The sequence below is a fragment of the Protopterus annectens genome, chromosome 4.part0, assembly GCF_019279795.1.
Source record: "Protopterus annectens isolate FY-2018-M chromosome 4.part0, PAN1.0, whole genome shotgun sequence".
NCBI classification, from domain to species: domain Eukaryota; kingdom Metazoa; phylum Chordata; order Ceratodontiformes; family Protopteridae; genus Protopterus; species Protopterus annectens.
This window is the reverse complement of record NC_056733.1, coordinates 1730727946-1730750906: the sequence shown is the minus strand read 5'-3', so window position 1 is coordinate 1730750906 and position 22961 is coordinate 1730727946. Positions and strand designations below refer to the sequence as shown.

Below are 22961 nucleotides of genomic sequence, written 5' to 3'. Positions count from 1 at the left end.
GTCGTCATGCCCACATAGAAATCACCACAAAGTTGGCACACAGCTACATATACTAGATTGGCAGATTTACAGTTGGCAAATCTCCTAAACGTGTATGTTTTCCTGGTCACAGGATGTGTGAAACTATCTGAATTAGAAACATATCTACATTGATTACAAGTTTGACAAGCAAATGTGCCAGTTCTACAAGACTTCTGACCATTAATAGGTGTCCTTTTTTTCAAAACAGTCACCAAGGCCATTGGCGAGGGCAAGGCAGTCCTCACAGCCTACCTTGACCTGGCAAAGGCTTTCGACACAATACCCCACTTGGGTATCATTGAAAAACTCACCAGCTTAAATGTAAACCCATACGTCACAAGATGGGTTGCAAACTGGCTAAGTGACAGAACCCACAGGGTCAGAGTTGCTGGCAGAATGTCACACTCCAAGCCTGTCACAAGTGGTGTCCCACAGGGCTCAGTCCTGGGCCCACTTTTGTTCGGCATTTACCTTTCAGAAGTACAAGCAGACACAGGAGGATTATGGCTGACAAAATTTGCAGATGACTGCAAACTGGGAACCATAGTTGAAAACCCATCTGACACAGACATCCTTCAGAAGGATCTCATAGAAATGGATAACTGGTGCCAGAGCCATGGCCTAAAGTTAAACACTAAACAATGCATAGTCATACCCTTCGGGAAAAACAAGGTTACTCCTAGTTACCATATAGGTGGCAATCCTCTAAGCACAGAAGAAGTTATCAGGGATCTGGGCACCCAGGTTGACAGTAACCTTTCGTTTGACACTCACATTGCCAAAGTAGTTAGGAAGACCTTCTACATTGCCCACCCGATCATGCAGGGATTCACATCTAGATCAAGGGGGGTCATTGTTCCCCTGTACTCATCACTCATCAGACCAATGATTGAGTACAATGCCCCATTCGGAATGTATCTGACCCAACACCTGCAGCAATTGGAAAGGCCCCAAAAATTCCTCACCAGAAGGATAAAGGGTCTTAAAAATATGTCTTATGCTGCCCGACTGAAGGAACTCCAGCTCTATTCAGTCGCTTACCGTCTGCTCAGAGGTGACCTGTGCCTGACATACAAGGCCATGTCCAACCCGGAATTAATGAACATGCTTCACCTGAAAACCTCTAAATCCATCAGAACTACAAGGGCAAGATCCTTAAACCTCAACACGGCTATTAATAGGACATGCTGGAGGGACAGATTCATCACCCAGAGACTCCCTATGCTGTGGAACAACATCCCGGTACATGTGGGGCAGAGCACCTCGCTGGCTTTGTTCAAGGGAAATCTTGACCAATGGATGGGAGATCGCAGGTATACCCCAGGGATAACCTCAGTGTCACTGCTTGACAGAGGCACAGCAAAATAATGGGCATGTTATCCTTCAAACTAAAAGGGTGGCAGAAGCCACAAAACTCTGGGCTAGGCTTATAAATGCTCTAGGGCAGATAGCCTAGTATGAACCTATGAAACTATGAACATAGGCCTGGTGCGGTTCCTGCTATTAGGACAGTGGTCTGCAGCAAGCTATATAGTAGTAGGCAGTTTTAGCTATTGGTATTTGACCATGGCTAATCCATGTTGCTTCTTCTTGTGGTACCAACATGGGGGTGTGGTTATCCATGACATTTATTGCTAGTCACCCTCGTTTTGTAGCTTGTTCCATGTTTTTGCACATGTACATCACTGTATGAGGTGTGACCTGGTAGTGTTAGGGTGCTGATGTGGGCTTTGACCCAGTTTTCTATTACAACACTGATATCTACATTCTCTATACTGTGTGCATTTACACTGCACGCATCTTGCTGTTTATACTTCTGGCATTGGGTAGCATTACATCTAGGTTCCTATCCCTTGTGGTACCTATGAAGGTGGGTTTGTGTTTTTGTGGTTTATGATTGGTGAGGGTGGATGTTAGTCAGGGTCCTCAGGTGTGCATATGGTACATGGTGTTACATTACTTAACACATGGCATTGATGCCTCAGGTGGTACTTCAGGGCTGCCTCTGTCGGATGCACATACTACACTCCCTGTACATGTTTGGAAGCAGGTTGTGTCATGTTAGGCATCCCTGTTACTATATGAGTGAGTCGGAGGGGGTATCAGTCCCAGTGTTCCTACTGAGCCAGTGTATGTGCTATGCGTTGCCTCTTTGCCAAGGCCAGGGCATACTGGGCATGCCTCCTTCTGCCTACTGGGGCAAGGTCAGGTTGTTCCTCCTCCGAATCACCCTCTGCCTGTGGTGGCCTTGGCAATGGTGGGGGTATGTTTGGCCCAGCCCTATGCTGGTCCTGCTGCAGCTGTTTCCGCAGGATCATATTATGTAGCATAGCACATATCATGATCATTTGGGTACATGTAGTTGGTGTGTACTGCAAGGCTCCACCAGATGTGTCCAGACACCGGAACCGTGACTTGAGCAGCCCAAACACACGCTCTATGACATTACGTGTTTGTGCGTGTGCCTCATTATGGCATTCCTGTTCGGGTGTGTGTGCATTTCTGATGGGTGTCATCAGCCACGGCTCAAGTGCATAACCTGCATCCCCCACTAGGTGTCCATGTGGGAAGTCCCCACTGGAAAATGATTGGTACAGCTGCGTCAGATGCCAGATGTGGGAATCGTGGTAGCTCCCAGGGCAGCCAGCACACACATTCATTATTAAGCCCTGGGCATCACACACGACTTGGCAGTTGATGGAGGGGAATCCCTTGTGGTTAATATAGGCTCTACCCCGCTCACCGGCTGATGCTTTGATGCGTATGTGCATGCAGTCTATTGCACCCAGTACCTCATGGTATCCCGCTATTTGCTGGCCAATACCTCACGGGCATTGGGGAAATATACATGATCACCGACATGTGCTGACATGGCATTCAGGAACTGGTGCTGTACCCTGGAGGCTGATGCCTGTGATATCCCCATCATATCACCAGTTGGTCTCTGGAAGGTACCTGTTGCTAGTATTCTTAGGCCAACACATACCTTGTTTTCCACTGGGATGGGTTCCCCTCTGTTGGTTCTGTGTATGAGACGTGGCCTGCACAGCTCAACAATTTGTTGCAGAAGGTCTCTGTCCACTCTGTAGCGCTCTACTATCTCCAGCTCATGTAACCCATGGTAGGTGACCCTGGGCCTGTATACTCTCCTCCTTCTCCTCACTCTGCGTTGCCTGTCAGCATCTGCATTGTCACCACCCTCAGCAATTCACCTATGCCTGATTATAGCAACTATGGCAGCCCCTAGCATGTCTGCTCTGAGTTCAGCTTTTTTCAGTTTTTAATTCTGATAGCTTACTCCTTTCTTGCAGTATCTCTTGTGAGGAACAGCCTGCACTGCTGTTTGCAGTGTTTTAAGTACTGGGTTGGGCTTCTAGTCTGCCTGTGTAATTGCCTGCTTCCAATTGTTTCCACCAATTAACTGCAGCAGTATCCCCTGGCAGCTTCCCTATAATCTGGTTGTTTCCTTTTTCCTTTCTGTTTCCTCAAGGGGAGCAATGTGCACACCAGCTTAAGCACGCTCACAGTTACTTAAACGCGCGCACACATCCTTACACGGTGTGAACTTGGCTGATTCATGGTAAAACGTGCGCACACAGCCTCACACATGTGCACGCCCGCGCAAACCATTGTAAACGGTTTGCAACACGCTCCCACATGTTGAAACTGCCTTACACGCGTGCACATGAGCGCATGCACGTATATCAAGAAAGTTTGAGTGTAGGGATAGTGTGCACCCTCTATTTCTTGACTTTCCTAGTGTTCTGTTGGGACACACCTCTCTCCCTGATGTCTGTCTGTCATCTGTCACGTTACATTGCCCTCCAATCTGATACATTTATTTCTATCATTCCCCCCCCATGATGTCACCTACCTCTTACTCTGTTCCTCCCCCTTCTATAACTCTTACACTACTCAGCAAGTGCTTATTACCTATGTGGCAGTGTGATTCAGTATTGTAACCCTCATTTACATAGGATTGCCTAGTAATGCTTAGTTACATTTCTTACACGGAGCTCCCCCCCCTTGGCAACCACTACACGGAGGCCATATTGTTTTTGGTCTGCTAGTCCCTGCATTGTCATTCCATGTAATACATTAAACCCACAATTGTGGGCTTATAAGCTTCGGTTTTCAGTTTTAGGCAGCGCACCCCGTTTGCGCGGGTGTGCGCTGCAGTTACACATGGAAATCCCACGGGAAAAAAAAAAGTTATTTAAAATACTTTTGCAGCACTTTTTAATGCCAATGGCCACATATTTGGCCATTGGCATGCTAAATGAAACATATGCACCCTTTATTTGGAGCTGACATAGCACCGTTGTCAATTTTGCAGAAATGTACTCAGTTGTCAGCTGAGTACATTTCTGCAGCTAACACGTCCATTACACGGACTGGTTTAGCCTTCTTGGATCGCTCAAATACCTCATTTGCATATCTTTCAGCTGCAAATGAGGTATTGAGCATTTCCACGCCCAGTACGTGTAAGAGACGTGTTAGCTGTCTCTTACACGGAGGTTTGGGCTGTTCCTGGATCGGGAGGCTTACACGGAGGCTTACACTACTCTTAAACTCCGTGTAAGCCTTCATGAATCCTGCCCCATATAATCGAAGTCTTGAAACAAAGAAAATGTAATAAAACACAACCTACAAAAACAAGCCATTTAAATGGTCTCAGCAGGGGGGCATGCCAGAACTCTCAATCATCCCGAATAACTCGATTTTCACAGAGTTTTGGGGTCCAAATAATGGGGTGCCACGACTCCCAAGTGGCACCCCATTATTTCCGATTTTTCAATCTATTTTTTAGATTTTTGAGCTTTCGGAGCTGACATTATTTTATTTATTTATTTTACATTTGTTGACTGGGCTAGTCCAACTGGATATATGTCCATTTTCAGTAGAGAGCCGGGGAGAAAAACTCCACAAAACACACTATCAATTATACTATGTGACATTTACACACATTTACATAAATGTAGGTACATTTACAGATATTTTGCCATTCATTACATTTTATTGCATTTCTGTAAACAGAATCATGGTACATTTCAGCTATGGTTAGGAATTCAAAGATATTCTAATAACATTTTTAAATATAGGTGCACACTCACTTTACAGCTTACAGAAAAGTAACTAGCTTATACAGGTATGGTGATTAGTACCCAGAGAAAAATTGAGGTAGTTAGTCAGGGTTAGCACAAGGGCATAACCTCTGTGATTTAATGTATGGTTTCAATTTGCTTTTAAATAGTGTTTTTGAGGAAAGGGAGGTTAGGTCATTGGGGAGGGAGTTCCAGGTTTTGCCCACAGTATTAGAGAACAAGGAGTCACCAGCCATATTGTTAGTTTTACCTATTTGTGCAAGTAGATTATTTGATTAGCGAAGGGTCTTGAGGTTATTATAGGGGGTGATAAGGTTTGTAAGTATTGGTGTGTTAGTAGGTTGGTACAGGATCTTTTGGGCAACTGTTAACTGGTTAAGTAGTAGTAGATTTGGCAACTCTAACCATCCTAGCTGCTTAAGATTATTACAGTGATGGGTGCTGAAGGCTGACCCAGTAGCAAATCTGGCAATATTATTGTAGGAGATTTCAAGCTTGTTCAGATTGCTTTTACATAGTTTAGTATATATAGGCAAGGCATAGAGAAGGGTAGAGATTAAGTGGGTATGGGCAATGGTGGTCCTGGCTAGTGAAGTCAGAAAGGGTTTAATCCTGTATAGGGATCATAATTTTTTTTTGACTGTTTTTATAGTACTGTTAATATGGGAATCAAAGGTAAGGTTGTTATCAATTAGTACCACAAGAAGTTTAGTAGTAGAATCAGGAGATATGATAGCACCATTGCTTGATGTCACAGTGAAGTTAAGTGGGGAGACCCTATGGAGTGAATAGTAGCAGTTTTGTTTTTTTTGGGTTCAGGATGAGACATCAGTGTAGAAGCCATTTCTCCACTGTATTAAACATGTTTTGGGATAGGGACTGTAGGTCAGATGGAGAAGTGGCAGAGCATATTAACGTGGAATTATCCGCATATTGGATACAAGTAGCTTGAGGTATTACAAAATGTAGGTCAATTATAAAAATAGAAAATAGGAGAATTCCTAATATGGAGCATTGAGGGACACCAAGGGCAATTGGGAGGTGGAAGGATAAGTTGTTCTCCTATAGCACAGCCTGCTGTTTGTTGTCTAAGTAGGATTGGAATCATTGGATAGCCAGTGTGTCTAGAGACAGGTTTTTGAGTATGTTTATGAGTAAGTGGTGGTTAACCATATCGAAGGCTTTCGAAAGATCAATAAAGAGGGCTGAGGATAGAGTGTCACTGTTGCGATTTTTATTAATACAGGCAGAGAAAGATAAGAGAACAGAGGTGGTGCTATGAAATGGCCTAAACCATGTTGGCAGTGGGCTAGTAAGTTGTTTTCTATTAGGTGGTTTAACAGCTGTTTATGAATGCATTTCTCCATGATTTTTGCCAGTGGAGATAATATGGCTATAGGGCTATAGTTTGATAATGCATTGGACTTACCACCCTTATGCAAGGGGATAATGTGTGAAATTTTCCAGATTGATGGGATAGTTCCTTCAGTAATAGTTCTATTAATCAGGATGGAAATAGAGTAGGCTATGGCTTTTGCAACCTTTTGCAGATATTCTGCAGGTAGTAGGTCTGCAGAGAGGGTGGTAGGTTTAAGTTTTTGCATAAGGGTGCAGAAAAGGGATGTAGGTACAGGTTGAAAGTGAAATAATGGGGATGTGTTAGAGATGTAGGTGGTTGATGATGAGGTGTCAGAGGATAGCTGATTGGCAAGAGATTGAATGGTCTCTGTGAAGAAAGTGTTAAAGGCATTGGCTATTTGCATGGGACTATCGTGATCAGAGCATAAAGGGATGGGTGTGACTGAACAACCTGGGTGTAAGAGTTTGTTGATGCCTAACCAGAATGGCTGTGTTTTTTTTGGTGGGTTTGTTGGAGCTGAAAGTAAAAGTTTCTTTTGTCCAACAATATGGCTTTTTTTTGTTTCATTTCATAGCTGTCTAAACTTTAATTGATCTGCAGGGTTTTTAGTAGAATGCCAGTCGGCCCAGAGTTTGTTTCTAAGGAGGATTTTTTGTTTGGTAGCTTTTGAGAGCCATGGGGCTGGTTTAATCCTGGCTCTAATTGTACGTGTTGGTGTATGGTAGTCTAAAATGGCTAGGAATTTAGAATTAAAGTATTTTATTGCTTCCTCTAGAGGTAGGTTTTTCATGGGTGATCAATCACATGCCAAAAGTTCTTTTTGAAAGCTGTCAGGGTTAAAATTTGTGTTGGTCCTTATTGTCCTATAGGTGGTTGGGTTTGGAAAGTCACTCATATCTGATTATGATGGTGAGTGAATGGTCGCTTATATCTTTGGGGAGGGTCCCTACTTTGTAAGTTTGGTGATGACTATTTATGAGAATCCAGTCTAAGGTGCTTTCCTTGTTATTAACTTTTTTGGTCCTTGTAGGGGATGTAATGATTTGAGTAAAACCATATAAGTTAATATGAGTAGGTGGCTGTTCAAAGGTACAGCTCCTCCAGTTGATATTAAAGTCACCAAGTACTATGGTTTCTTGTGGGCAGGTAATAGAAAGCCAACTAAGGACCACATGCACGATGACATCAGCGTGCCGTGCTTCTGTTTGAATACTGGGCGGACTGCCATTTAGGCAAAATACAGGATTTCTAAGCCATGCATCTGTCACAGGAGGATTTACTTTTTAAGCCAAGTCATACTGTTACTGAATGAATGCACTAGGACTGCCGTTTGGGCAGAACACAGGATTTCTTCAACTGCAGAACTGAGCCACTAAGCTGCGCATCTGCTGCAGGAGGATTCCTTTACTTTTTAAGCCATGCACTTTTAACTGCAGAGTTGAGCCAGACAGAAGGTACCGTCTTCGGAATTATTTAGAATTAAGCTGTTACTGAAGGCATGATTTACTTTTGTCATGAGCCATGGATTTTAAAGTCAATAAATGCACTTTTAGGTGTGTGTGTGTGTGTGTGTGTGTGTGTAAAGGCCCCCAATGGAATACATCTGGTGGCTAGAGGTACTCAGGCTCAAACCCTGTACCTTGGGTACAGGTAAAAAGAGCCTAACCACTATCACTTGTGAATTTATGCCTCACATTTTTGTTCTATTCCTCATTAAATCTCTGGTTTTCAGAAACTGTAAAACAAAACCTTTTATTATAGCAATTTTCTAAGTTTATAAGATCAGTATTTGAAATTTGTCCCTATTTTGGGGCTGTATTCCCCCATTATTGGCTTTGTTCTGTATTTTTGTGCTAAGAGGTTGAGAGCTATGGTGAGAAGTGAGCACTGAATTCATTAAATGATAGCCATTTAAGTTTGTCTTCCTGTTTTTCAGGAAACTGCTGATTTAGCTTAATGGTATGTTGCTCTGACTGTAGTGTACAAGGTTTTAGGTTCAAGACTTGGCAGTAAAATGCACGGTGATAACACATTTTATGCAAAACAACTTTCCAAAATTATACAAGCAATGTTTAAAATGTGTCCCTGGTTTATGGCCTTTTGCCCCCCCCCCCCAACTGAAAATATGTGCACGAAGTTGTGCAAAGTGCCTATAGCTTACAATACTGTGATTCTGTATTTATTGTGTGAAGAAGTAGAATGTTATCATGGAAATGTTCTGAATAGGGCAGTTTTGTCATTATTGGTGCATGCATTTTGCTTCATTGCCTACTGGAAAAATGTTCAAACAATACATTTGAAAAGCAATTGTGTATGGAAGTAAACTTTTATGATGGCAATGTTCTGAATAGGGCAGTTTTGTCATTATTGGTTAATTAATTTTTGTTTCATTGCCTACTGGAAAAATGTCTAAACAATAAATTTAAAATGTGCTCTAACTTAAGTCTAACAAGTGTGCTGTATTATACAAGGAATATAATTTAATAAAGTCAGGAAGGTGTATCAAAGAACAAATGTATGTTTCTTGTTTTGTGTGTAAGGGGCCACTGAAAACATTAGTGTTTATGATAAATGGGGTGAAATAGTCAGGAAATGGGAAATTGGAAGGGCTGCAGGGGGACTCTGGTGCTATATTTTGGTTCTGTTCTTCAGTTTGCATTTGAAAGTTGGTATCCCACAATTCCATTGGAGTGTGTGGGATTGTGTAACTATGTATGAAAATTTTACATTAATCGGTGTACAGATTTGTACCTATTTTTCATGGGCTTTGTCCAGATTTTTGATGTTTTCAGGTTGAGAGGTATGGGGCAAGCCCCCCACCCTGCTCCCCGCACACCCCCGCTACTTAAATATACCAACTCCGAGATCGCACTACAGTGCAGAAAAGGGAAATCTACCCTTTCTGTGCACAGAGATCTCCATTAAAAGATTTTCATTTTCAAGACTACAATCATATGGTGTCAACCATATCAGATTTGAAGTTTTGAAACTTCGATCTTCTAATATAGACTATATATATATATATATATATATATATATATATATATATATATATATATTTATATATATATATATATATATATATATATATATATATGATAGTCTATGCTAAAATCATTTTCAGTAGAGGTCTGAGTAGATATGATCCAGTACTGAGAGACAAATTATAAAGCAGCTTACTTTACAAAACATGAGCCTCATTTCCAAAACACTTGCTCTCATCAGTTACACTGATAGCAGGCTGAGAGCAGCTGTTTTGGAATATGGACCCTATATTAAGCCTATACAGCAAAGTAAGTCACTTCCATGGAGGGCAGGTCTTTTGGAATCAGGGCAGATTTACACTGAGAGCAATTATTTTTGAATCTGGCGCTCATTTCAGCACAGCACAGCTTTCCTACTAGGTCAATGTTAAACATTGCAGCTACATCAATGGACACATTTTATTGTTATTCTTGAATGTTGGCCTTTTCCTTTTTTAAACTGAGATTTTGCCTGAAGCACATCCATAAGAAAAAATAATTATATGCTTAACTCATATATTTTGCACCAGACAGTATATTTTATTTGTATATTTGCATGTGCATTAAAACTGCTAAACCAGTAATTTAATTTGTTCTGTTATGAAGGCAAGATGGTATTTCTATCCTTGTGCATCTCTATATCATTAACCTTAAAAGTTCATTTTCTCCTGAATTTACCTGGGCACTTTATGAACCTGCCATGACAGTAAGTACATTTTTCTCATAAGCAAGACAAGGAGAGTTTTGTTTATGTCATACACAATTATGCCCGGAATAAAAATGGGAAACACTTCCCAGATGCTTACTTACACTGGAATTCTATGATGACTGTCTTCAGCAGTGGTTGTTGTAGTGCACTGTGGGTTACATTACAAGTACAGTACTTCTGGTGATGGAACTTAGATGGAGTAAAGACCACTGTCTTTATTACATTAAATGTCAAATCTGGTTCACGCTGTTCAGACAAGGTTTCATTTTTTGGGACAATGTCAGCACAAAGTGCAATATTTAAAGATTCTCTGGGATAGACATTTGACACCTTACAGGTAATGTTGTTTGTGATGCCTTCATTAGGGGGTTCTTTGAGATATAGTTCTGAAATCACAGGAGTTGCTGAAAAGGAAAAAAACAAAAAGTTTTATTTTATGTCTTATTCGAGCTGTATATTGTTGACTAAGATGTTGTATAAGTGATTGATTTATAGTATGCAAGACATACTCATGTTTTTCTATAGTATTTAATCGCCGGTCTAGCAATATGATTTCATTATTTAAAACTGTCATTGCAGACAACATACTTTGTCAAATGTTAATATTAGGAGCAACAACATGAGGTAGACACTGATAGTAATAACTCACAGGTCTAGCAACAAAGTTCATGTATGACAAATATGAATCATTCAACTTTCTTTCATTGAAATGCTTAGATTGTGCATATAAGTTTTGTAAAATTATTTCCTAAGTGGAAAATATCTTAAAACCATATTCATCTTTTATAAATGGCATGGATTAAATTATAGGCTACAAAGTCAATTCAGATACAGCAAAGCATTTAATTAAAAAAAAACAGAGGAAAATCTTATATTTCTTTGAGTATAATATCTTCTATTATATTTATCTCCTGGTTACTTCTATATGGAATGGTTGAATATAATTGAATACTAAGGTGCTTTTCACTTCAGCAAATCAAATTAAACTGCTTAAAATTGACTTTCTAAACTGATTTGTACTTGAGATAATACATTTTCTCAGATTTATATTGCAATCTGACTGGAATTTCTATATTAGAAACACTTTCTTTCTACCTTAATCTAATTGGTATGTGAAATTTAACATAAATTTTTCAAAATTTCTATGGAAGACATTCTCCACATATAGGTTGGATGACATAGCTCATACCATCATGATGGCAGCAAAGGTCCTGTCTCTGTGCACTACATGTTTAGTAAGCTCTGATTTGATTTATGCATTAAAAATACTTAGATCCTATTCTGCTACAAATAAAACTGGAAGCTGACCAGACACAGATGACCTCTATCATAGGTTTACATACCACTACAGGGACTTTCTCAGAACTTCCCTGCATGACATCTTCAGTGTTTATCTAAAACAAAATGTCATGCAAAATAAATGGAAAGTAGGCGTTATCAGTTCAATCCCAAAGCAATCTAACTACACCGAAACTTCCCAATACAGGCAAATGTATATCCTTTCACTAAAGGCAAATTGCTTGAAAAATTGTCTGTGGTCAGCTCATCAAATACTTCAATAATTACACCCTTCTGTATCATAAACTACATGGGTTCTGGTCCAGTCAGATGAAATTCACAGCCCTGTGGTCCATCAATGATGAAAATCTGCTAGGTATGGACATAGGTCAGCTGACTGTTGCCAACCTTACTGATATTATAAAAACCTTCATCCTTGTTGGCCACATCATCCTCCTATATCACCTACTACAAATAGGCATAAGCTCATGTTTTCTACCTTAGTTCAAATCTCTCTCACCAATTACCAATTTTCTGTCATAATTCATACTTCAGTTTCCCAGTTAGCCCTAAGAAAGGAAAACCACAAGGTTCCATACTTGATCATCTACTATTTCCATATTTGTAAATAAAGATCATCTTCATTTTCCCCATCTCCCCTTTCTCCTTTGTGCAGATGATATTGTACTATTTCACACAAACAGCTTGGAACTCAACCTTCAGACAGACCTGCAAGAAGATATCCTAGCTAAGATTCTGCCCTTTAGGTATATTAGTAAATAAAAAAGGGAGATGCATATTAGATCTAACTAAATATAAATTAATCTCAATATACTTTCTATATACTCTTCTTTACAATTAACCTATTTCCATTCTAATCACAGAGATATCCTAGAAATGTACTAAGTTTTTAAAGTTCATGCATTTGAATTTTAAATATCCATCAGTCTTAGTTAAGTAATGAACAAACTCATTAGACAGGTTGTAATACTTTTCCACAAAATAAATACATCATTTACAAACCTTTTATGTAATAAAATATTTTGTAAAAAAGCATTATTCCTGTTAAAATACACAATTATCTTCCCATGAAGTGAGTACAATGTTTGACTATATGGTTGCAACAAGAGTTCCCATTGCAGCATCATTCAGTTACAGATAATGTTCTTTCTGGAAGGTAAATACATTATTCTCCAGGACAATTAAAAGCAATTTACAGAGCATATTAATTTTCATACCAGAATACTCAGTGTGAATAGTAAAATAATTTCTAACTGATGTAACTGTTTGATCTTTAAGAATACCTGTAAAAATGGATTCTATGTCAAGTGTCGCAAACATTTCATCCTTCAGTACCATATTTTCGCATCAGCTATATAAATGATGTAAAAATCACTTCTGTCTAAAATAAATCAATGCAAATGTATAAAAAAGTGCCTTTCAAAGTACTTTCCAAATAAATATATATAGGTTCAGTGAGCCATCCTCTTCCTGAGACTATAGCTCACACTGATGGATTATTTAAGTCTTTATGCATTTTGGGAAGGCCATAGTAAGTAGGCATTATACAATGGGAGCCATAAATAATTATTCACATTCAAATTTTTGTTTAAATGATCAAAATATATAACATTATCTAACTTATAAATAGTATCATCTAGTAAAAGTTTATTAATACTTTGAATATATGTCAGGTGGTCCATAATAACTACTGTGCCCCCTTTATCAGCTGATTTTATTATTATATCAGTATTTGATTCTAAGCTTCTAAGTGCTTTGAACTCATTTTCTGTCATATTGTAGAAAGAGGAGAAAGTACTGTAATCTAAAACATTTTATATATAAATCATTCTCACCAGCAGTTTGAAAAGCTTGTATAACATCATTACTAACATTTGAAGTTGTGTCTTTAAATGAACGTAGAGGAGATATTCTGAATAAAATGGAAAGAAAGGAGTATAAATGGGTTAATATACTAAGAGCAGACCATACTTCTTTGTTAAATGTTGCAGTGAATATTAAATAGATTTTAAAAACTATATCAACTTGAAAGTAAACATGTCTAAAATGTACATATTTATGTGCATTCATCTATTTTCATTTAAATGATGATTTTAACAAATTTGTGGTCATTCTGTCACATAAGTTTGATATATATTTAAACTGCCACATTTGTTTAATGATTTAAAACTTGATAAAGTGTTTCTGCAGATGCTTGTTACAACTATTTTTTAAGTGTGTGGTTTATAATTATTGTTCCTTGTGGTGTTCTGAATGGTTTGTTGTCCTGTTCATTGCTTTGTGCTAGTTCAGACTTTGCCTGCTGGAGCTCTCTTGCACTGCCAACTTGACTAAACTAATTATACAACCTTCCCCTTTCAGCCTCAAAAGCTATGACCACTCTGCCCCCCCCCACCAAAGTCCAAAACTTAACTCCATTTATACAAATCACGGCTTCTTTATAATAAGTCCAAAACTCTGAAAATATCCCCCACAATTTAGAAATTAGCAGTATTTTCACAGTGTTAGTCATGCCCCTTTACAACAAACCAAACATGGCATCTTTAAGCAGCCATATTCACAATTATTTTTCTGATTTAATGCACTGTTTTTAGGAAATGATAAACACCTCTCTGGCAGTACTGATAATGACCCACAACAGCTTAACTCTGGAACACCTGATCACTTCAGCCTTAAACATATGATGCAGTCTCTGGCATTAACATATGGATAAATCATTTTTTTCAAGCTTTCCTTCAAGCAATTATGCCAGACAGGGTGTGCATTACTGTAGAAATAACACATGCCAAGGGGTATTCTGAGGCCCACCACTGCAGGCAGAAGGCTTATCCACCCAGGGAAGGATATTATTTCCACAGCAACATGCACCCTGGAGTGCATTAATATACTTAGAAAATGGGCTGATAAATTGTTTTGTACTTTTTTTATTACTATACATACTTGTTATGTTTTTGATGTAAAATAATTCCTAGAAATAATGTTTCAAACTTGATGTAGTCCATGTAATTATTGTTGGAAGAAGTATTTTACATTCAAAATATTAGTTATGTAAGTGTTATATGTCTGGAAACAGACACACATGCAGATAAATACACACTCAAAAGCACACACAAGCTATACAGGCATTTATACAAAAACATAAACACATTCAGAAACATAGGCAAACAAACACAGACTTACTCAGACACACAGGTACATACAGAGGAACAAACACGCTGTACTTCATAGGTTCATAGGTTCATGCTAGGCTATCTGCCCTAGGGCATTTATAAGCCTAGCCAGAGTGTGTTTGGCTTTCACCACCCATTTTAAATTAATTTTGCTAAGCCCTTTTTCGAGGTTAGTGTACTGTGCCTCTGTCTAAAGTGACACAGAAGTGATACCCGGGGTAAACATATGATCTCCCATCCACTCATCAAGATTCATCTTGAAGAGAGTCAATGAGGGACTCTGCCTAACCTGGACTGGGATTTTATTCCAGAGTGAAGGGAGCCTCTGGGTTATGAATCTGTCCCTCCAGCATGTCCTATTTATTTCAGTGCTGAGGTTCAAATCTCTCGAGCGTGTAGCTCGATGGGATTTGGATTTTCTGAGGTGCAGCATGTCCATTAATTCTGGGTTGGACATGGCTTTATACGTCAGGCACAGATCGCCTCTGATCAGGTGGTATGACACTGAGTAGAGCTGGAGTTTCTTTAACCGGGCAGCATATGGCATCTGTTTGAGCCCTTTGATCCTCTTGGTGAGGTACTTTTGGGGTCTTTCCAGTTGCTACAGGTGTCTGGTAAGGTACATCCCAAAAGGGGCATTGTACTCAATTATGGGCCTGATGAGGGATGAGTAAAGAGGCATGATGACCTCCCCTGATCTAGATGTGAATCCCTTCATGATTAGGTGAGCTATATAAAATGTTTTACTAACCACTTTGGCCACGTGGTTGTCAAATGAGAGATTGCTATCAACTTGGGTCCCCAGGTCCCTAATTACTTCTTCTGTACTTAATGGATTACCACCTATGTGGTAATTTGTGGGCACTTTGTTTTTGCCAAAGGGGATGACTATACACTTTTTGGCATTTAGCTTGAGGCCATGGCTCTGGCACCAGTTGTCTGTTTCTATGAGAACCTTTTGGAGGATGCTTGTGTCGGCTGGAGAGTCGATTATGGTGCCCAGTTTGCAGTCATCTGTGAACTTCATCAGCTACAGTCCTTCCGTGTTGGCCTGTACCTCAGAGAAATATATACCGAACAAGAGAGGACCCAGGACTGAGCCTTGTGGGATGCCACTTGTAACTGGTTTGGAGTTTGACATGGCTCCAGCAATTCTAACCATGTGAGTTCTGTCCTTGAGCCAGTTTGCAACCCATCTAATGACATAGGGGTTTATATTTAAGCTAGTGAGCTTATCTATAATGCCCGAGTGGGGTATTGTATTGAAGGCTTTTGCGAGGTCCAGGTAGGCTGTGTGGACCACCTTCCCCTCGTCAATGGCCTTGGTGACTGTTTCAAAGAAATCGACCAGGTTTAAGAGGCAGGATCTACCCTTAACAAAGCTGAACTGGGTAGGATCCAGTGTCTGTAGGTCCCCAATATCTTTATTTATGAGGTCCATGATGATCCTTTCCATAGCTTTGCATACCAAGCTAGTTAGGCTTATGGGGAGATAGTTTCCAGGATCTGCTGAGGCACCACCTTTGTGGAGAGGGACCACTGTTGCTGTATGCCACTCTTTGGGTACATATCCTGTAGTAAGGCTGAGATTGAACAGTAGTTTTATGTTTGGGTTTAGCTCTTCTTGGAGTTCATGTAGGATGCAGCCCGGGACACCATCTGGTCCATTGATGCTGTGTTTTTTCCTTTTGAGAGGGCGGCTCTTAACTGAGCATCTGAGATGTCAGGGGGGCAGCACTCTGCTGGGATAGATATTTGCCCTTTTGGTGGGGAGGGGGGGAGAAGTTTGCGCTGAACCTGTCAGCTAGGATGTTGGCAATGTCTGTGGGTCTGATGTATTTTTTGTCATTTTGGGCTAATTCTGAGCATATCTGGGAATTCCCACCCAGGTTCCTAACATAACTAAAGAAAGCCTTGTGATTATCCTTAGTGTCCTGTGCAATTTTTCTCTTGAAGCTGGCCTTAGACGATTTTATGAGTGCCTGTAGTTTTTTGCTAATACTGATAAGAGATGCCTTCCTTTTTTGGGATATTGCTCTATCATGTAGTAGCTTCCTCCTTCTATTGTATAGTTTGTTTATGGCTGGGGTCCACCAGACAGGACATCTACCTTTGGAGGATTGGGTCTTGGTTTTATTTGGGATTGCATGATCCATGCATTCCTGAAGGTGTTCATAGAATGCGTTTATAAAGGATTCTGCGGTCTGGGCCATATTTTCCACAGGCTCGGGGGCTTTGAAGGATTCCACCTCAGTTTTGAGGAGTGTGAATTTGCTTTAGAGAAGTTTTTCACTGTGGTTTTCTGGGCAGGGGGTGTGGTCGGGATGTGAATATCCAGTGAGATTAGTTAATGGTCTGATCTTACCAGTGAGGGATACACTTCTGGTCTGGAGCATAGAGTCCCCGTGTTGGTGATGATCAGTTCCAGTATGTTTTCCCCTCTTGTGGGACTGGTAACAAGTTGTTCCATAGCATTTGAGTTTATACATTCTAGGAACCTTTGGGCTAGGGTGTTGGAGCTAGAGTAATGCTCCCAATCTATGTTTGGGTAGTTGAGGTTGCCCAATATAATGGTGTTTGGAGAGACCTTCATATTTTCCAGTGTTCTCAGGAAGGCCGAATGGGGTTCCTGGGTTTGGGAGGGTGGTCTGTAGCAGGCTATAAACTGGAAGGCAGTTTTACCCACTGTTAGTTGCACATGGATAGTCTCTGATGCTTCGTGCTGTACCACCAACCTGGAGGTGTGGGTATCTTTGATGAATATTGATACTCCCTCTCCTTTTGTGTTTCGGTCCAAGTTTTAGGGCCAAAAAGCATGGTATGAGGTATAACCTGGTAGTGCTGGGGTGCTCTTGGGAGCCTTGAACCAGGTTTCTGTTACTGCACAGATATCAATGTTCTCCATGCTAAGGAGAGTTTCGAGTGTGTGCATCTTGAGGTTTAGACTTCTGGCGTTGAGTAGCATTACTCTTAGTTTCTTATCCCTTGTGATACCTATGGAGGTGGGTTTGTCTTTTGAGCCTTGCCTAAAAAAGGCACTATGGGTGAAGCAAGAGCCTTTGCCAATATCTGAAAGCCCAGGGGTGACAGGTGCAAGCCGTCCCTAGCGAAGCATCGTGGCTTGTCGAGCATGTCATCCCAGGTTGACAGGCATTGGATCCCCTTTGAATGACACCAATACTTAAGCCAATTGTTGAAATTGATCATCTTGTCTTCATATTGCGGCATCATTCTTGGTGAGGGTAAGATGCTACTCAAGGTCAGGGTCATACCGGCCTGGGCTACATGCTCAGAGACCTCCTCTATGTCTCTTTTCATGTAGTCCAAGGAGGTACATCTCAGGTCATTCACACCAGCATGGACAATGACTGAGTCATATTTGTACTTGCCTTGGAGTGACCTGAGTGCTTGTGTTATGTGGTGGATCCTAGCGCCCGACAGGCAGCTCATTGTGACCTTCTCCTTGATCAGCCTGGTGAGCGGGACGTCAGTGTGCCTGACGATAGAGTCACCTATTACAAGTGTATCAGGCGTGTTGTTTAGCCTTAAGGGCTGTGGCTGTTTGACACACTGGCTTTGTAAGCTATGTGTTGTACGTGTTTTGTTTTGGGGTAGCGGTTGCTTGGGTGTCTGCTTTGGAGGTCTCTGCTGCTTAGGCAGATTTTTATTTAGAGCTTCCGAGTATGTTTTTGTGTGTTTATGTGTTTGGTTTGCTGTCATGGTAGGTCTATGTGAGACTGGAATTGTAGTGAGTGTGGTTTCCTTCTCCTCCTTACTTGCTACACCAGTACTGAGTTGAGAGAGCTTAGCCTCCAGTTTGGCTATATGGTTGCATCTCTCACATGTGTTGGAATGTGTTGGGAGGAGGAGAGGGTTGTCTGTGTACATGAGGCAGTTGTAACATTGCCTCAACATTCCCAGATTCACCAGCTGGACCAGAGAGGAGATTGACAACTGACCTTTGGACATGCTAGAATAGTATTGGGAATTCCTTTATAACTGCAACATTCCCAGATTCACCAGCTGGACCAGAGAGGAGATTGACAACTGACCTTTGGACATGCTAGAATAGTATTGGGAATTCCTTTATAACTGAAAAAAGGGCCAATGGGGAACAAGGTACTCAAGGGGAGTTTGTGAGGGTGTAGTGTTTTTAATTTTTTAGTGCTGACTTATATAATTGCTTTAGTGAGCAAGTGCCAGGTAACTTAAATGCAATGTGTTACAGGTAACTTAAATGCAAAAACGACAAACAGTAACTTTCTTTCAAGTGAAACAAGGAAATAAGTACAGTAAGCAATGCAGATATCACTAGGGATCCACAGAAGCGCTGAAAAGTCACGTTTTAGTATTCAACTTTGTTGAATAAGTACATTCTCGGATGTCTTCTTGTGAGAAAATGAATGGAGTAAAAAAATAAATGCAAGACATATTAATGCTTCCCCTTCTCAAAAAAAAAGAAACAAAAAAAGGTATAATTAATCTTTCTCCCTTACTCTCCTTGATTTTTTTCTGCTTACTGCTGCTCCTTCTGTTGATTTCTGAAAGTAAATTACTGTAGACTAAAGTCAGTTAATAAATGTCACACCTCTTTATTTTTAAAAAGATTTCTCCTAATCAACTGCCTATTTGTAGGTTCTGTAGTGTAGTGATAATCACATCTATCTAACACGCTGAAGGTCCTGTGTTCGATCCTCAGTAGAATGATTATGTTAGAGAAAGGTAAGTAGGAAAATGCAAATTCTTCCCTCAGTGTGAAAGAAGATGTCAGATTTGACATTAAGAGTGAAATTCATGAAAAGATTATCTAAACAGGCTTTCTTGTAATAAAAAACATATGAACATATTTGTTAAGGGGATCCCTGGTGGTCTATCGGTTAGGATTTGGCACTCTCACTCCCGTGGCACAGGTTTGATTCCCAGTCAGGGAACATCAATGGAGGGTGGGAGGATGGTATAATGGTCAAGGTGTTTACCTTACAGGTGCAGGGTGCAGGGTTTGATTCTCTCGTGGGGAAATTGGCTAGGCTTGAAATGCTCACAAGGGAAGTTAGCCTAGTTATAATCTAGGAACCCATTCCTGTCAGTGAAGCCTCTTTGTCTGTCTAATGGATGCAAGTATACACACTTTAATTTTTATGATAGCTATAGAGCAAAGCATTGTTTAGCAAGTATAAAAATGGCAGCTGTTTGCTTTTTAATTATCTGAGTATCATGGCAGCTTAATATGTGAACTCATTTTTCAGTGGTCATTACCTGTATATTAATACCTAATGGAGAATGTTCGTTCTTCAAGAGGGTAGAGATGTACATATCACCCATTCACTAAGCTATTTTAATATATTTTTACACTGCTAAAATTTGACAAGCGGTTATATTTTTCTCTTCTTATATTTGGGTATAAAAGCAGCCGTTGGACAGCTGCTACATCACCACACTTATGTCAACAAACATCAACATGCTTCTATGCATGAACTGAAGCTAATGTCCAAAACAAGCAAATAATAACAGTGTTATTGCAGCCCCCACCCCCACTGTTAATTATTTATTCTGGCTCCAAGATCACATAATGCCCAGGGAAAAGGAATATTCCCTAACCACAGGGATTGTACAGTCTCGCACAACTCATGACCATCTTTATTGTCCACCAAGGCATGTTGACAAAACAGAAATTAGTTTAAGCTAAAATCAACCAGTTATCTCTAGATAAATAGACATTGGTTTTATGTATGATTTGTCACTGCATTCATTTCATCATATGCAGAAATACTGAAATTGTTTATTGGTGGTGGAGTTGGGTGAATTATGCAAAAATTGAAGTTCATTATATTGATCGTTATATAATTCAAGTGCTTTTCCATTATTTTTGATTTTCTATGACCTTGGAGTTAGTATGTTTAGTTTCCAAGGGCATTGGGGTAAAGCCTTTCAAAGTAAACATTATTTGTTTAACTTTTGGTAATCTGAATTGTAACCTATTGGTTTACATTTACAGTTACTTTCTTATGATTTTAGTTTAGATTAATGGCAAATGCTGGTAAGTTTGTAGTTTGTTTGATACTTTGTGTTTCAATCAAACTCATGAATGTTTATTCATTATAAATTTTCATATATATGCCTATATATGTATATAAGCATATATATAAATATAGATATATATATATATATATCTATATATATATACATATATGAATATATATATATATATATATATATATATATATATACATATATGAATATATATATATATATATATATGTATCAAGTGACAAAGATTCAGGTGTCACCAAGAATACACCTTTGAGAGAGAGAAACAGACAGACATAGAACCTGTTTGCATGGAGAAGACCTAAAAGAAAGTTTTTACTCTTAAGATAAGTTTGGTAACTGAGTTTTCTGATGGTATTATGAATTACTTTTTTAATAACGAATCAGATATTACTTTTATTTTATGAACTCCAGCCTCGTTGTATTAACAAAACTGTTTTTATACAAATTACTCTTGGCTCATCTGCATTTATTTTCCAGATTGATGGCTACAATAGGCAAACGTCTGCTTGATTTTTATCTTGAAGTCATTGCATTGCATTGCCATTGGTGACTGAGTGGAGTTTTTACCCTAAAAGAGTATTCTGTGGTCTGTTAATGCTGAGAACCTTTCCTGGTGTTAAGTGCTGGAATGAAACATACCACAGTTTCTTTTAAATAAGCACCCCTGCCTTAAGCTCTTTTAGAAGGGTATTCTGTATTTATGATAGAATACACCAAGGTCAGAATCTTGGACTGTTGCTGAGGAGTGTGCCTGCCTCAGAGGGATGCACCATGGCACTGAGTAAATATAACTCATATAAACATCTGTGCTGTTATCCTGAAAGAGTCTATCGGCTAGTGGTGACCACAGTTACCTTTTCTTGCCAAGGCATGATAGGAGCACAGTAACTAGCTGGTGGGTCCCACAGGACATGTTACAAAAATGCACCAAAACATTTTATTAATAAAATATGGAATACATGATACATGGTCACAACTCAACCATAATCATCTGTTACTAAGCTAAGACCATTTCCCTACAAAAGAACAGTGAATTCCATAATCTTACAAATCTTGTCAATGTTCACAGCACAGAAAAACTACTAATTTGTTGTGCTCAAAGATTATGGTTTGAATGAAGCATTGTTGTATGGCAGATTAACAAGTCAAGGGTGTAGATACCAATACAAAAGAGAATGGAAACTGTCATGCATAAAACATTTGTGTTTCAGTAGAAAGAGAAAAAATATCATTAACCCAAATTCAAGAATAGAAAGTAAGATTTATTTTGTTCTGTGCTGCATTGTAAATAAATATTTTAAACAAATACAGTCCATTTTGCCAACATTCAAGATAAAACTCATAGCTTCCCACTGCAGATACTGGTGAATAGCAAAGTGGTTTTAATGTCTGTTAAAAGTTCTATGAAGTAGAAGTAAGAGTGGTCAGTTAACTGCTCCTGGAGTACAATGATAGTTTTAATATTGGAGGATGAATATGGGAGAGGGTCTGTCAAGACTTGCACTAAAAACTGGAGGCCTTAAAACATGCAGTTCAGCTAGTTTATTTTTGAGCATTTACAACTACTATTAAATAGGTAATAGCTGCTATGGTAACATACATCACAGTAATGCAAGCAAAAAAAGGGAGAATGAAACTAGGTTTCAAAAGATATGCAAGATGTCTATGACTCATACTACTGCCATTCTGTTTATATGGAAGACATGATTTCCTTCTGTCTAGCATGACTCTTATAAAGGGGATTGAAGTAAATTATGAGGGAAAAAAATCCTTGAAGATCACTTTATAGAGGCAAATACATTGAGATATAATAACATGTATTAAAATAGTCAGATTGCAAAGATATAATGAAATAACTGAGATATTACGACAGATATAGTGACAGTCAAGATTTATTTATTTATTCTTTTTGCTGATCAAGTTAGTCCCACTAGGCCAATTACCTTTTTTCAGAGGCGATCAGAGGTGGTATTCATACTTACTAGGGGAAATTTGGCCAGGATGCCAAGAAACTTCCTCTACTCTTTGGAAGACAAGAAGTGAAGCTCTCTCTCTTAAGCTGCTAAGCAGTACTGTAGGATTGTTACTGCAGTTCCAGAAATTCCAGGATGGAGGAGACTGCAATAGAGCTGGAGAGAGGAGCAGGAGAAAACTTACTTAAGAAAGTAAAATGAGATGAAATAATTGTTGTAGAGTTGAAAAATGGAGGACTGGAAACACAAG

The 22961-nt window shown here is 39.4% G+C and overlaps 1 protein-coding gene across 1 annotated transcript in view; it reads right to left on the bottom strand.

Annotated features, from left to right (window-relative positions):
• The window catches only part of LOC122799996, a gene marked incomplete in the record, with an annotated part of 1384541 nt that overhangs the window by 916383 nt on the left and 445197 nt on the right, over window positions 1-22961 (bottom strand). Inside the window, 1 exon segment of the mRNA XM_044069449.1 lies at window positions 10320-10622. Coding sequence (XP_043925384.1) covers window positions 10320-10622 — 303 coding nt within the window.